Source organism: Phoenix dactylifera, chromosome 1 (assembly GCF_009389715.1).
Source record: "Phoenix dactylifera cultivar Barhee BC4 chromosome 1, palm_55x_up_171113_PBpolish2nd_filt_p, whole genome shotgun sequence".
Classification (NCBI taxonomy): domain Eukaryota; kingdom Viridiplantae; phylum Streptophyta; class Magnoliopsida; order Arecales; family Arecaceae; genus Phoenix; species Phoenix dactylifera.
The window spans coordinates 21,301,212-21,316,521 of record NC_052392.1 but is presented as its reverse complement, the minus strand read 5'-3'; the positions used below and the strand labels follow the sequence as shown (position 1 = coordinate 21,316,521).

The window sequence follows — 15,310 nt, the reverse complement described above, 5'->3', positions numbered from 1 at the left end:
CTGTCTCTCTTGCTTCATTTTTTTGCCTTTCATCTTTTGAACCAGAAGAAATGAGAACCTTAATATTTGTAGTGGCTTAAGAGATAGGAGTCTTATGGAAGAATGCATATCAACTCATCACATCATACATCAGAAACAATATTGCAATGCAAGTTTTGGAAGCATAAAATGCACCGAGGAGGGCCACACATGAAAATCTAAGTCCAGTTGGTGCACTTTTTATTTGATGAGTATAAGCTTGTTGGTCTCCTCTATCCTAGAAGACGGTCCATTTCCATAAACCTATGATGTTTTGTAGTCTATTAAAATCTTATATATGCCACATCTTATTAAAAATCATACATCGTGATTTGTAGAGTTCTTCATTCGTCATATAGATATTAGTGTTAATGATATTAAAGTTCATTAGTTAATCTATAGCAGATATTAATCTATTATTTTTTATCTATTATATACATTTAGAGCTCTTCGTTGACACCGGTATTAATAATGCTAATATGTTAGTTATCATCAAAGTTCATTGCTTAATGTTTATTAGTAATGCCAATATTAATCTATCATATATATTTATTATATAATGATGAAATTAAGGCCAACTTTCTATTCCTGATGTCGGTATTAATGATGCGGGTACCAATGTGACAGCTATTTGAAAAGTTGATTGTTTATCATACAACATATGTTAATGTATTATTATCTAGATGGAGAGCACATATGCATAGCTCTCTATTTATTATATAAATGCCAATATTTATAATGATAATATTAATGTACTTGCTATCATTAAAATTCATGTCTTAATAGATGCCGATATCAAGATATTTAGCCACCATTAAATGATGAGAGTTTCTATAAAGATATTTTACCTTCCTAGATTTTTATGTTTACTATGTAGAATGCCGAAACCAATGAGATCTATATTGAAGTCTGCTTGATCATATGGATGCCGGCATTAATATACTGACTATTATTCAAGTTCATTGCTAAATATGCAGAAGATATTTGGCTATTAAAATTTTCTATTTATTAAAATTTATTATATTATTACATTTATTTTGAAAATAATTCAAAAAATGAGAAAATTATACCTTGCCCATGAGGTAAGTTGTGTAGAATTTCTATTAGATTATTATTAAAATTTATTATACAATAAATTTTTATTTATTATATAGTTAACTGTGCTTTAAAAACAATGGGAAAATAAAAAAATTGTAGAGCATTGTTATGTGGCAGTGATCAGCGAACCCCGTCCGGAATTTCCCACCTCCTTCAAACTTCCACTCGGACCTGGCCTTGTTATTTCTCTCAGAATCTTTGGGTTTACTTTCATCGCAATGTAGTTTCCGGCTTCCGGCTTCTCCTTATCCTTTCAGTCTTCCCGAAAATCAGTCAACCCAGTCGTCGTGGTCTTCTTCGATTATATCCCTCTCGCTTCTTCCGACCCCCCAAAACCCCAGCGATCTTTTTCATTCTCCGTCTCCGCGTCGTGGGATCGCGGTGGGCTTTCCGAGGCGCGGCCGTGGGCCGCAATGGCGTCGGAGATCGAGGTGGTGGAGGAAGGGCCGGCCGCCGGCGCCGGCGGTGGCGGAGGCGTAGCGGCCGTGGAGGAGGAGGCGCTAAGGAACGACGTCTACACTGCTGCGGCGTACGGCGATCTGGAGAAGCTTCAGCGGCTGGTGGATGTGGACCTTTGTTCCGTCTCCGAGCCCGACGGCCTCGGCTATTCCGCTCTCCAGTGGGCCGCCCTCAACAACCGCACCGCCGCCGCCCAGTACATCATCGAGGTCTGCTTTCTCCTTTTTTTTTAATGATTTTTCGATAGAAATTTTGGGTGTCTATCTAATCATATATCTATTGCTTTTATCTGTTATCCATGATTTTTTTTGTATTTTTAGGGGAAAAAAAGAATCTTGGACTGTCTCGAGATCATTAAATTTGATATTTTTTATTGTGTGATTATAGTTTTTCGGTTGTTTCTGCGATTGATTGTTGATGTTTGGACAGCACGGAGGAGATGTGAATTCGGCGGATCACACGGGGCAGACGGCACTGCACTGGAGTGCCGTGCGCGGCCATATCCAAGTTGCTGAGCTTTTATTGAAAGAAGGGGCTCGAGTGGACGCAGCAGACTTGTATGGTTATCAGGTTTGGCTTCAAGGAGTGTAATTTTTCTATCATGTATTCTGGGCTTTCAGCTGTCTTGCCTATTATTTCTTGCTTAGTAGCACACTTAAGGAAAGTCATATTGCCTATTATGCTTGATTTTCTTCAACCATTTGGTGGTGGGGAGTCCCATTCTGATTCCGATTCTAGGAGGAATGGGAATGCCCCATTCCGATTCCGATTCCGATTCTAGGAGGAATGGGAATGCCCCAATCCCCCAAAACTCAATCCCGACTCTCCCATAATATTCAAATCTGATTTCGATTCCGATTCCAATCATGAACCAAACGCATTGGAGAATATAGCCATTCCGATTTCTATTCCATTCTGATTCTAGTAGTGAACCAAACACATCCTTAACTATCTCTGACAAGGAGTGGTTGTGGATGTTTATGTTCGCATATTTTGGATTCTTCTTTGTAATCATGATCACAAATATCAGGCCCGGTCCCAGCTATTTGGAATTGATGCTTGGCTCTGTGAATCCCCACTCTCCAACTGTACATGGTAAATATACCTCCAGTGTTATTACAAATTTTCTGAAATGCTTAAAAATAAGTTTAAGTATCCCATCCTCTGCATAGACCCTTGACATTTGTTCAAGCATTTCTCCTTAGTGAAACCTCCAAAGGCCATCTCTATTGGTTCTTCATGACTTTGTCCTCAATTGGTGAAACTCTTGTGCCTCCTTTAATATCATTGTGTTTCACTCTACATTTCGAGTTGTACTAGACATTCATCTCAATTATTCATTTTTTTTCTTTTCACTTTCATCTTGTTTACTTGCTTTACATTCTAACCAACAACATAAGCCTTACGACCTTATGTTTCTTTTTTTCCTCATGTCACCAATAATTTTCTGCTCGGTACCAATTTGTGCATCTACCAAATGCCTTAGGAGCAATTTAATGGTTTTGAAGCCCAATTATCCTTCTGAAGGTACAAAAGCTAACTAGATAATTCAATCAATTTTCCTAATCCATGATAAAGTGCTGACAGATTCAACCTTCCAATGAAGGCTCCATGTCATCCTTTATGTAATGCCTCAATGAAGACCTTGTGCTTCTACCTCATCAAAATCCATACCTTGCCAACAATCCAAAGAAGCTTCAGCTTCAAGCCTGTGACTAATTTCCTACATTTCAAGTCCCTGCATTCCTAGGCATGTTCCACTAAATAATGCCGTTTACGGACCTCATTCATATTTCAATGATAAAATATTGCCATAAAAATTCTGCACAGTAAGTTTGCTAGAAATCAGGATAAATTAGTCGCTTTTGCTCATTTAAATGGACTTTTAATCAAGTTTCACTTGATTGCAGACTGCACATGTTGCAGCCCAATATGGACAAACAGCATTTCTGTATCACATCGTCACAAAATGGAATGCCGATCCTGATGTTCCTGATAATGATGGAAGAAGCCCTTTGCACTGGTATGCAGCTCCCTGTCCTTTGCTTTTAACTTACACTGTGTAGAATAATACTTTTAACCTGGCTAAGACATAATTCTACTTCTTTTTTTTTGGCAAACATTAAACTTCTTGTCTTTCATGTTCAATCAAAATTGTATGCTTTGTGAATTAGTAATCTCACTGCAGTATGCAAGTAATATAAACACTCCAAATTCTTTTGTCCCCCCAGTTTGCTGATGATGTAAATTCCAATGTAGTCCTTTTTCATATTTTCATGTCATAGTGTCATAGCATTGCCGACTATTTTTCTTTGCTTTTGCCTAAATATATGCTGTAAGAAAATAAAATGCATTTTATCATCTCAGGATGATTATGGACTATGATTCTTCTCTTTCTGAATTTTCTAATTTGATATATTGGAGCTTTTAGGGCTGCCTACAAGGGATATGCTGATTGCATACGTCTTCTTTTATTTCTGGATGCTTACAGAGGGCGGCAGGATAAAGAAGGTCCACACAACCTTATCTTTGTCATCCTTTTTTTTCCCTCTCTCTGTTTTTGGAGCATAGAGTGCCTTAGCCAATGCATTTCACCTTATTTGGTTGTATTATGATCATGTTTTCAGAAATTTTGGCACTTGTACTGAGTCATATGCTGTTGTTGTTAGGTTGCACTCCTCTTCATTGGGCTGCTATCAGAGGGAATCTAGAGGCATGCACAGTGCTGGTTCAAGCAGGGAAAAAGGAGGACCTGATGGCGACAGATAATACTGGCTTAACTCCAGCACAACTAGCTTCTAACAAGAATCATCGGCAAGTTGTTTTCTTCCTTGTACGTATTCTGTACATGGTGTTGTTTAGCGTTTATTGTTGGGGAAATAAATCAATGGTTTCTTAATTTTCATATCTAGCAGCTTTTATTTGCTAAATGCATGAACAATCTAGCTATGCTTTTCCTTAATGTTTATCCAGCACTGAAAGAGGTTAGTTCTAAATTTTTATTGTTGTTTTGAGTTATCATCTGTGCGCTCCTGGCATTTTCGAAACTAATTGGAAATGAGAACCTCTTGTTTTCTCGTTTTTTAATCAGTTACCTCTGCCTTCTTTTATAAAATGCCAAGCATTGTTTCCTTCTGCTTGTTATTTCCCTCATTAGCTGCATTGTCCTTTGTTAATGGATGATTGATCATCTCATTGATATTTAAGTAGAGGCGAATAGTTCAATTTCATTTTGTGTTTTGCTATATATATATATGTGCACCTTTTCTCTTGTGACCTGCAGAAGCTTGCAATGCTGGGAAGTAGCTTTCTATGCATCTACACTAAGTTTACTCGAACAGCTCCCAAAAATAACTTGAACTCTCTTTCTCTTATGACACCAAACAAATTTGGGGACAACGACATAAGACCAGAAACAAACTTCATAATGAATTATGTTAGAGCAGGAAAAGGGCTTGCGTCCCGTCACAAGGTATTGTTCGCTTTGGGAAGACCCCCCGTCTTTCCAGTACGGGAGATACCCCTCACGACTTTGTCCAAAAGGCGCCTCGCGAGGAAAAGGGGATGGAGACCCCTTATAAGCACAATCCTTTTCATTACTCAAGCAGTATGGGACTAAAGGTTTGTGGCCTCCCTTTACACCTTTAACACTACCCCTCGAGTGGGAAGGATTGTGCGGAGGGAGGTCTACGCACCTGAGATGCCCTATCTGTTAAAGCAGAAAAAGGGGTTGTGTCCCGTTACGAGGTATTATCCGCTTTGGGGAGACCCCCCCGCCTTTCCAGGACGGTAGATACCCCTCACGGCTTTGTCCAAAAGGCGCCTCGTGAGAGAAAGGGGATAGAGACCCTTTATAAGTACAATCCTTTCCACTACTCAAGCAGTATGGGACTAAAGGTTTGTGGCCCCTCTTTACACTACTAACAAATTATAATATACACAAGGTGTACAAACTCAAAATAATAATAATAATATGAAGAAACAGACAAATAGGTAACTTCTTTAAGATTCATGTTCTACTCTTTACAGACTCTGATATATGTTAGTAAATTAAATGATTCATGTAGTAGACCTTGTCAGATTAAGTAGATTGATGAATTCTTCATGTTTGCTTATTTCTAATTGACCATTTCATGTTTTGAGCAACTTTGGTTTCAATGAATGTCAAGTCATGCCTCATGAAGTCCGTGAGCTTATAATGAATGTAACTGCTTCCAACCTATTGTCGCATCATGCACATCTTGCTCGTTCCCATACTTGAGAAACAAATTCAAGGTGCTTCAAAATTTTAGTATTAAATTGAAACAGTTAGAATCTTTTTGAGTTTCATTTACAGGGTTCCCCTATCTCACCTGTACACTATAAAAGCTTCCTTGTAGAAAAGTAGAAGAAACCTTTACAAGAGCTTACAATGGATGAGGGAATAATAGACAAATATAAATGTGCAACCAAAAACAAGCCTTATCCCTTCTATTTAAATTCATCTTCCTCTTTATGTTTAATTAGATGATAAAACATGACAATGGGAGAAAACAGCATATGCTGCTCATGATAGGAAGTTTGAAAGGTTCTACGGTTGCAGCAACTTTTACCTTTACTGATGCCACTCTAACTCCTGGATGCTTTTATGATTTTGTCCACTTGTACCTCTTCCAACTACCACCATGATACTTTTGTTAGGCTCTAAAACAAAAGTCTAAAATGTTTGGTTTTAGATGACATCTACTCTCTCTCTCTCTCTCTCTCTTTTTATATATATAGGTAGGTAGGTAGGTAGGTAGATAGGCTTGGCTACACTTGAGTGGATCTCCACTCAAATCCAATTAGGTCTAGATTGGATGATGGGGATTCCATATTGACGGTTCGAGCCATTGGATGTGATCTACTACCTCTAATTTGCTTACAAAAAATCATGCGATTTAGAGACCTCTAGCCTATACATCAAGTGATCAAAAAAATTTATGTTGTCTCGTGTTGTTTGAACTGTCCATTTTTTTGACTACTTGATGTATGGGTTAGGGGTCTCCAAATTACATTATCTTTGGTATCTAGGTAGTTTAGAGGTAGGAGATCACATCCAATGGCTCAGATTATCGATACAAGACTCCTATTATCCGACCTAAACCCTGACCAAATCCGAGTGGGGATCCACTCAAGTATAGCTAAGTCCAACTATATAAGTATAAATACATGCATACACACACACACACACACACATATATATATATATATATAGTGGAAAAGACATTGAGGCAGGCCTTACATGACCGGCTTCAAAAAGCTTGAAGTCGTGCATAGAAGGAAAAAAGAAAAAGAAAATATTGCAATACTCTTCTTTTCTTTCCCACATGAATACTAGCCCTAAATAGCATGGATGCCCTGGCCAACCGCTAAAGGAATGAGAAAAATCTTATTTTCAACTTTCCTTCTTTAATTGGAACTCATATATCCAAAACTCTTTATGACTAAAACTAATCCTCTACAATTAGATAGGTTTATGGACGATACTAATGTTACAATTGTATTATTTTAAAATAAAAGTTCGTATATTTCTTTTGAAAAATCATGGTTATCTATATGCAAGAAATGTGTAGGTTCACCATGCATGCTAGACTCTAGTTTTGAAAAGTGCTTCCTTTAAAGTTCTTGCCATTGTTATTAAGCAAGGTTTGCCGAACCGGACGGTACAGGCCGTACCGAACTGGACGGTACGATATTGGTACACGGTACGTAGGGCATACTGATACTCAGTACACTGAACCAGCTCCGTACCATATCACTAATACGATGGTAGTGTGGCACCGGTATAGGGCTCGGTACCGAGATGGTATATCTTGGTTGAGATTGAATTTATTAAATTTTTGATGAAAATGCAATCAGAAGAGCTTATATGAGAACATATTGATGCATTAGAAATTTCTTATGTTATTGCTTTTCCTACTTTTACAAGTAAAAGAACTTTCTCAAAGGTTGCAGAGGGTCATCAGGGTTTTAATGGAATTAAAATTTGTGCAGGATAATGCTAGAAGGTTGTTTGGCAGGCGATGTGATGGGAATAGCCATCTTGGGAAGTTATCGAAATTAGGACTTGCACCTGCTCTTTGGTGCATCATTATTGCCATGCTTGTTACATATATACATTCAGTCATTTCAGGTATATTTGTTGCATGAATGCATGAGCTGAAGCATATCCATTTAGTCAAGTGATTGTGTTTATGCTATTTATTTTCTTTTTGGATGCAGGATCCTATCTTTTGAAGTTAACAGCTGCACTTGGGATTTTTGCATGGTTAGGGGTCTCTCTGGCAACTGTTGGACTAGTTATGTTTTATAGGTGTAGCAGGTATTATTAGTTTTTCTTTATCATGATTTTCTAACTGATAAGTGCTAAACGGATGCAAATTCATGATTCAGTATGCATGTGAAGATTCTGGAATTGTTACATCTGACAACTTTTAGTCAGTTTTGTTTTGGAAATATTTAAGACTCTTCTGAGGCAATTTATGCATATAAGTTTGACTATAATCATTACATTCTGATTATGTTGCATGGTTGGAGAATACACTTAAGGATACTAGCTATTTTATTTAATAGTTTTCAGCAAGAGTCTACTGACATGTTATTTGGAAAAGAAATTTTTTTTCTGGAGCATTCATTTATCAGCATTTCTGGTTCTTCTTTTGAAGAAACCTATATCTCAACCAGCGTATTGCCTTTGCAAGATGCATATTTAGATACTGCTCATGTACTTAGCGTCACCCTTTTTATGAGAAATACATATAAGTGCCAAAAAGAGAAGATGAATGGCAAAGAAAAGATTTTGTATATCAGAATAGATATGGATTTGTTTGTATTTCTTTTAAAGTTTTTATTTCTTATGGCAATTATTATGGTGTTTATTATATATTGTTGTCTGTTAAAGTTATATACTTCCTATCATCAACATAATGTGTTTTAAATTTGTTGGCCTATTAAGATATGCAAAAAATATTGGTTTTTCATACTGTAAGGAAATTATTGAAATCCAAAACTAACCAATATTCTACACCAGTTAGACCGACTTATCCAAAAATACGGACACTAGGTCAAGTATTAGGTTAATTTTCACCCAATTCTCTTGTTGGCTGGTGTATGGTTTGCCCAAATCTAACGCAAAAAAATCCAATATTGTTGGGTATACTTGATCAGAAATTGTTCATAAGAATTGGTGTTAAATTCCTCACCATGACTACTTAGGCTAGAGATGGAATGCCATGGGACCTAGAAGGCACATTGGAAAATCTACCTTTCTGGTTGATGTTTGAGCAATGGATTAGATTAATGACTGTCACATTTTTTCAGAGGCTCCTTTAATGTTATACATTCATCTAACAACTATTATTTAGCTGTTAGAAGTTTTAATGGTCATGTAATGTCAATAAAAGTTGTTCCTTGGTCTTCACACTGTTTTACACAGAATATTAGCAGTTTTTATATCAATATCGTGAAACTAGTTGTTTGTATGTGCAAAGCATATGGCTGTTTCAAGAGGAGTATTTGATGGATGACTGATTTTGTCAATGGAGTTATGGGGCACATAGAATGCATGTGAATAAGTTAGGATGAAGGAATATTTGCTGGACAGTTGCAATCCCATACTTTGATGAGAAATTAATCATTAGTTGTAATGATGAAATATGCAGTTGATAGTTATGATTTAAGAGGAATATTAGTTTACTAGATATGATCCTTTCCTTTCTATTCTTTGATTCATCATATTGGAGGCATTTTCCAATAGGACCCTGACTTTGATTGGCTCTATTTCAATCGAGGAATACGAAACCATCTTGAACCATCTAGTTCGGGGCATACCAAGCTGTACCGGTGTCAGAATAAGATGGTTTCGGCATTCAAAACGAGAACCGGCGAAGGAGAGAGAGAGGAAAAGAGAGAGGAGGGGGGAGGGAAGGAGATTGAGGGCCACGGAGGCCTGACGAAGGCGGTCGGAGGGCCAACGGAGGCTGCTGGAGGGGTGGAGGAGGGGCTCTGGACCTTTGTTTCGGATGGGGCCCCCTCCTCTGCCCCTTCGCGCCCCTCCCTGGCCCACCACCAGCCTCCGCCAGTTGTCCGCCACCCTCCATCTCTCTTCTTCACTCTTCTCCCTCCCTCCCCATCTCTCTCTTTTCCTCTCTCCTATTTTGCCTCTCCCCCACCCTCTCTACCGTATTGAGCTGCCTCTGCCGACCTTCTCCCCTCTCTCCCTCCCTTCTCTCCCTCTCCCTCCCCCTCCCTCCCCCCCTCTCTTTTCCTCTCTCCTGTTCTCCCTCTCTCCCATCCTCTCTGTTGTGTCAGTACAGGTGCGACACGGAATGGCACGAGGGCGTACCAAACCATGCCACCAAGTAGTACAGGCCTTAGTACCGGCATAACGATCCTTGGTTTCAATTCCTTTCTCTTACTGGTGATGAAACCAAGTTTCTTCCTCATGAATGTGGCTGGTGGATGGAACATGTGATTGACAATTATGATTTAAGAGGAAGAGTTGTTGGATACTATTATGTCTATCTTAAGATATTAAGGATTATATTTTAATTTCCCTTTTTCTATTAGAAGTATATTGATGAATACGCTCCCAATTTGATAATATTTTATCTTTCTTTTTGTCTGTTTATGTGAGATTAAGAGACATGCACAATATCTAAAGCAATGTTCCACAATAGGGACAACCTTGATGGCCTGGCATTAACCTTCACGTCATTTATAATAATAAAACAGAAGTATTAGTTCAAAATTATTATGTTGCAATTTGTGCAATAATGTTACACTGTCGTTACATATTATAATAACTACCATGGCTGTTATAATAGCTGCTCTTTTATTCCTCAAAGGCTGGATTGGGCAAATAACAGCCATTATTTCCATCATAATGGTCTTTGGCAGTAACCCATGGGGTACAATGGGATAAGATGCTTTTTGGAGCCTTCAATTAAACTCTTGGACCTATGGTGCAACCTTCTAAAACTTCTCTAGACTTTAAAATGATTCTACATGAAGAGAAAAATAGAGAGTGAATAGGAAGGTGTGCTTATCTAAGGCATAATTTATAAGCTGGAGTGTTAAATCAAAAGTGATGGACGCATGCACACACATGCAAGCATGTGTAACACTATAGTGTGCATCACTTTTTATTGTGATCATGGTCGGCCGAACCGGTGCGGAACCGCGCCGGTTCAGCTGTGAAAGACCGATTCGGAGAAGGAAAAGGAGAACAATGAGAAGAAGAAGGATAAGAAGAAGAAGGAGAAGGAGAAGAAGCAGAAGCAGCAGAAAAAGGAGGAGGATAAGGAGGAGGAAGAAGAAGAAGAAGGTGTGTTGATAACCAGTACCATTCTGAACCGGCCGCCAATTGTTACAGATCCTGGTACCGGTTCGGTGGACCTTGATTGTGATACTCTGATGTTTGCTTGTGTAGAGTTAATTTAATACAAATTGTTATCTTGCAGTCTATGCCACATGGTGCAGACATTAATATTTATGCATGACACTATCTCATTGCCATTACTTTTTGTGATTTGCTACAGGAAGGATCCTGGTTATGTTAAAATGAATGTACGGGATTCACAAAATCAACAGGATGATGTGAGTTGTAACTTTGGCCTTGCTGAGTAAATCTAATCACAATAAACAACTGATCTCTCTCTTCTGGTGCATGTGCTGACTGTAACATAATAACAAGTTGTTCTTTCATTTCTGTGGTTGTTTACTAAGTTAGAGTACCGCATACATTTTGCGTTAGGGTAATAGCACATAACTTTTCACTGTGGCCGCTTTCTTTGCACTTTAAGTGCATTTTGAGTTATACATGTATAAGCTAGTGGATACACCAAGGCACATCTCTTTTCTATCAAAGTTTTTCTTTTACAACAACTTATAGCCTTTTGCCTTCTGTGCCAAGTTATGTGCCTTATCAGTAGACGCATTCTACAAGTGGTATCAATCATCCCATTGAATAAGCTACCCTTTTTTTAATAGCTATAGGTGTATGCATATTTTGTAATCTTAGGAAAGTGATGCATATGCTGCAAATTTTTAAAAATGCTAGTTTTTTTTGTCTGTTCAAGAGAACCTCTGTCTATGATAGAAAAAAAAAAGTTATGAATTTGTGACTCCCCATTGTGCTATAAAATTCTCTTATGCATTGCTGAATGCAGTCAGAGCAAATGTAATTTAAGATATCTTGATGTTTTATATACTTTATCTGATGTCACACAACTTTAGTAAATAAGATTCTCTTTGTCATAATGATATGTTCCCTGCCAACATGTCTCTATTTGAATATAAGGTGATTTAAAAGATTTATCCCATGTTAGATCATGTATTCTCCATCTATGCTTGTTTATATTCTGATACATGAAGGTTCTATTGAAAGGTTTTGAAGCTATAACTATGCAATCAAATCATAATATATATCCAGTAGAACCTATTTGTTAATTTATACCATCTAGTATGTTGAAATTCATGAACAAGGATATTTGTAAATTTTAAAATAATCTATTTCGGGGTTCTTTTTGGGTCACTTTGTTAAAGAAATAGCCTAAATAATAACATGCTTGGAATTGCAAGGATTTATTTGTCACCTCATCTTTGGTGCTGATCCGAGTTACCCCAATCCATTAGTTTACCCAAGAGTACTTGCACCAGGCACTTATCCAATTCTAGCACATAATAGAAGATACTCACACAGGCTGTTATTTATCCAATTACCTAATTGATTGGTTGTTACACAGATATTTGATCATCAAGGCAATAATTATTATATTACTTCTTTCTTTAAAAAAGTTAACAAGGTTTTATATTGATACAGGAGCCTTTGCTAAAGATGGAACTAAATAATCCTTCTCTGCTAGCTGGAAATTGGTCCCAGCTCTGTGCAACATGCAAGGTACATTTTCCTTGTATTGTAATTTTAAGGTTTCTTTTTCCCGTCCAACAATTGTATTTCAAAAATTTCTTGATTCAGCTCATACTTGAATATCTTTTAGATTGTCAAGCCTCTGCGTTCAAAACATTGTTCCACTTGTGATCGCTGTGTCGAGCAGTTTGATCATCACTGTCCTTGGGTATCAAATTGTATTGGCAAGGTGCTTTGACACTTATTACCTGCATCTTTGTTTCTTGCTCTCTAGCCTTTTCTGTGCCACCAACTCATCTGGAGGAGCTATGGTTTTTCTCCCTGTCCATATAATATGCTTCTTTTTCTTATTAAATAAATGTTGGTTTGCAATTGCAGAGAAACAAGTGGGATTTCTTCATGTTTCTCATTCTAGAAGTTTGTGCTATGATCATTACTGGTGCAGTAACCATAGTTAGTATGTGTCTTGTTGAAGTTTATTTTTTAAAGCTTTTACTTTTTATGTTGATTAGAAATATTATGTGTTTTACTTGCATTGAAAGGAAACTAAATTTGTGTTATAGGAGTTGTGAAAGATCCAACTGCTTCAACATCTTTTGGTGCATGGTTGAGCCATTCTGCTACTTACCATCCTGGGGCCATATTATTTCTGATGATGGACTTCTTTCTTTTCTTTGGAGTTGCAGTTTTGACTGTTATACAGGCATCACAGGTATGTAAACAAATCATGTGATTGTATTTTCTTTAGCTTTTTGATAAATACTTAATTTGGCATACTGAGAATCTTATGCATTTTGAAATGACAAGTGGTGTCATAAAATTTTACTGTTGCAGTTTTTTCACATATCAGTAACTTTTATGATTTCCTATATAATCTGTTTTCTTTTTGGCTTAATGATAGATGTGGGGAATATTCTGTAGCATGGTTTTATTTGCACATCCTTATGCTTCTGAGTTTGGGATCATAACTTGTCTTCCAGTTTGATTTTTCTGTTGAACTTAATATCTAATTATCTATTAATTATTAAGTTGAATTGTGTGATTATCTTTAGAATATTTTTACTTATCGGCATCTCTCTGTATCTGTGAATCTCTTAGACTCTTGGTTCAGAGTGATATTGCTTTTTATGTGTATCCTGTTTGTCCATCTGTTTCAGAATCTGCTGCTAATTCCACGTGTGATTGTAGCCTGAGAACTCAATCCTCTTTCCCAGTAGTCTATTAAATATGCAGGATGTTGATGAAGCACGCTTTCCGCAAACAGTAGCTTTAAAAAAGTGCGAGCATTAATTAGAAAGATAAAAAGTAAAGAAAATGTCGGGGCTAGTAAGTCTCAAGTCAGAACAGTGGGTCAAGTTCATTGAAAGTTGAATTTGATTTGGGAATTTTTATTTGCAAGCTTTATTACCCAGCAAGGAATTAATGGCTGCAATAAATTATGTGCATCAAAGTTCATCAGGTCTATTTTTCAGTGCTATAGTTGCAAGCTTCCTGAATAATGCTATGGTGCATTCTTGTATCAGTAAATTTGCTTTTCCGTGTCTTAGCAGCTGCTGATAGAGACTAACCCTTCCTAATTGCTTCTTTTTTTTATGCAGATCTCGAGGAACATTACGACAAATGAGATGGCAAATTTTATGAGATATAGCTATCTCAAAGGACGAGGCGGTTGGTTCAGAAACCCATATGATCATGGCATTCGCAAGAACTGTTCAGGGTTCCTGCTGAATGGTTATAATGAAGATGTCGAGTGTCCGGAGCAAACAACACCTTCTGAGGAAATGGGGATGATTCAAATGGCAAGAAGTTCAAATATTCAGGTTGGAGGCACCCATTCTCAACATGGTAGTGGCAATGGCCATGTTTGCTTTGATGTGCATTCTAAAAATGGACATGCGAACTCTTCGCAGTGCAACCATAGCAGGAGTGATGGGGTCGCCCTGGGGTTGGGATTGGGCCTTGGTCGTAACAATGTTCGCCACAATGCACGATCAGTTCTTGCCTCATGATTCATCACCCCTCGGGGAGCATGAGATCGTGCTCTTTGTAGATGCAACTGTCGAATTGTCTATTATAGATTTTGTTTGTTTACAAGTTTTATTAGATACTAGTTACTGTTCCTTGAGAGCTGTTTTGGCCCTGTGTAAAAGTTCGGAAGCCCAGACCTAGCACACCTGGAGGTACTTGTGGTTACGGCATGTACATGGGTACCACCAGGAGAAGCTGATAGTTCCTTGAGATGTCTGATGGTGCTGGAAACAATAACTTTTCTCTATGCAAATAAATGCGGCCTGTATTTCTTCCTCTCTTTTTTTTTCTTAGGAGTACGGAGTGCATATATATGAATAAGCAGACTTGCCGGTATATATGATATGAGGGTACCAGTCCTTCCTTCGGTTAACATGTCTACAATCGCTGGATGATAATCGCAACCCAAAGAGCTCTATGGGCCCGGTATCGAAGGCAGCCGTGATAAACCGGTCCATTCCAGGATTATATCCACACGTGGCAACCGAGATATGGAGGAGAAACTCCAGCGCCAAATAAACTCCAGTGCCGGTTGGGCTGGACCCCGGTCCCGCTAAGAGCCAATCCAAGCTCGGACCTCGTCGAGGGCTCAGCCGACCTCAGACGGGTCTCTCCGCTGCTACGACCTACGTCAACCTTTCCTGATGCTCATAGCAACGTGCCCTGGGCTTCATATGCACCAACGTGCCCGGCCAAGCCCGAGGGCCCTCATATTCGCTGACGTGCTCTGGCCAAGCCTGGAGCTATATTCTACAAACATCAGACATGCCAGACACCACAGTTTTTAGTGATATCCATGCATGTCCACAAGCAACA

The 15,310-nt window shown here is 38.2% G+C and overlaps 1 protein-coding gene across 2 annotated transcripts; it reads left to right on the top strand.

The window, feature by feature from the left end:
* The first annotated feature begins 1,249 nt into the window (after nucleotides 1-1,249).
* Nucleotides 1,250-14,774, top strand: LOC103711467 (protein S-acyltransferase 24). Of its 2 annotated transcripts, XM_008797606.3 has the most exons (14): nucleotides 1,250-1,784; nucleotides 2,005-2,145; nucleotides 3,486-3,598; nucleotides 4,007-4,086; nucleotides 4,245-4,408; nucleotides 7,591-7,729; nucleotides 7,819-7,918; nucleotides 11,136-11,193; nucleotides 12,419-12,496; nucleotides 12,597-12,695; nucleotides 12,845-12,923; nucleotides 13,030-13,178; nucleotides 14,065-14,286; nucleotides 14,377-14,774. In XM_008797606.3, the coding sequence occupies exons 1-14, from the start codon at nucleotides 1,530-1,532 to the stop codon at nucleotides 14,473-14,475; spliced, it is 1,776 nt and encodes a 591-aa protein (XP_008795828.1). In that variant the 5' UTR covers nucleotides 1,250-1,529; the 3' UTR covers nucleotides 14,476-14,774. The 2 variants fall into 2 exon arrangements, with proteins under 2 accessions (XP_008795828.1, XP_008795826.1); XM_008797604.3 differs by having other exon boundaries at nucleotides 14,065-14,774.
* The last annotated feature ends 536 nt before the right edge of the window (nucleotides 14,775-15,310 follow it).

What these genes read in the sequence shown, in the direction of transcription:
- LOC103711467 (XM_008797604.3), top strand. Translation starts at nt 1,530, where the DNA reads ATGGCGTCGGAGATCGAGGTGGTGGAGGAAGGGCCGGCCGCCGGCGCC. An exon ending in GGAAGAAGCCCTTTGCACTG is followed by an intron (nt 3,599 to 4,006) that starts GTATGCAGCTCC and finishes TGGAGCTTTTAG; the next exon opens with GGCTGCCTACAAGGGATATG. An exon ending in GGCAAGTTGTTTTCTTCCTT is followed by an intron (nt 4,409 to 7,590) that starts GTACGTATTCTG and finishes AAATTTGTGCAG; the next exon opens with GATAATGCTAGAAGGTTGTT.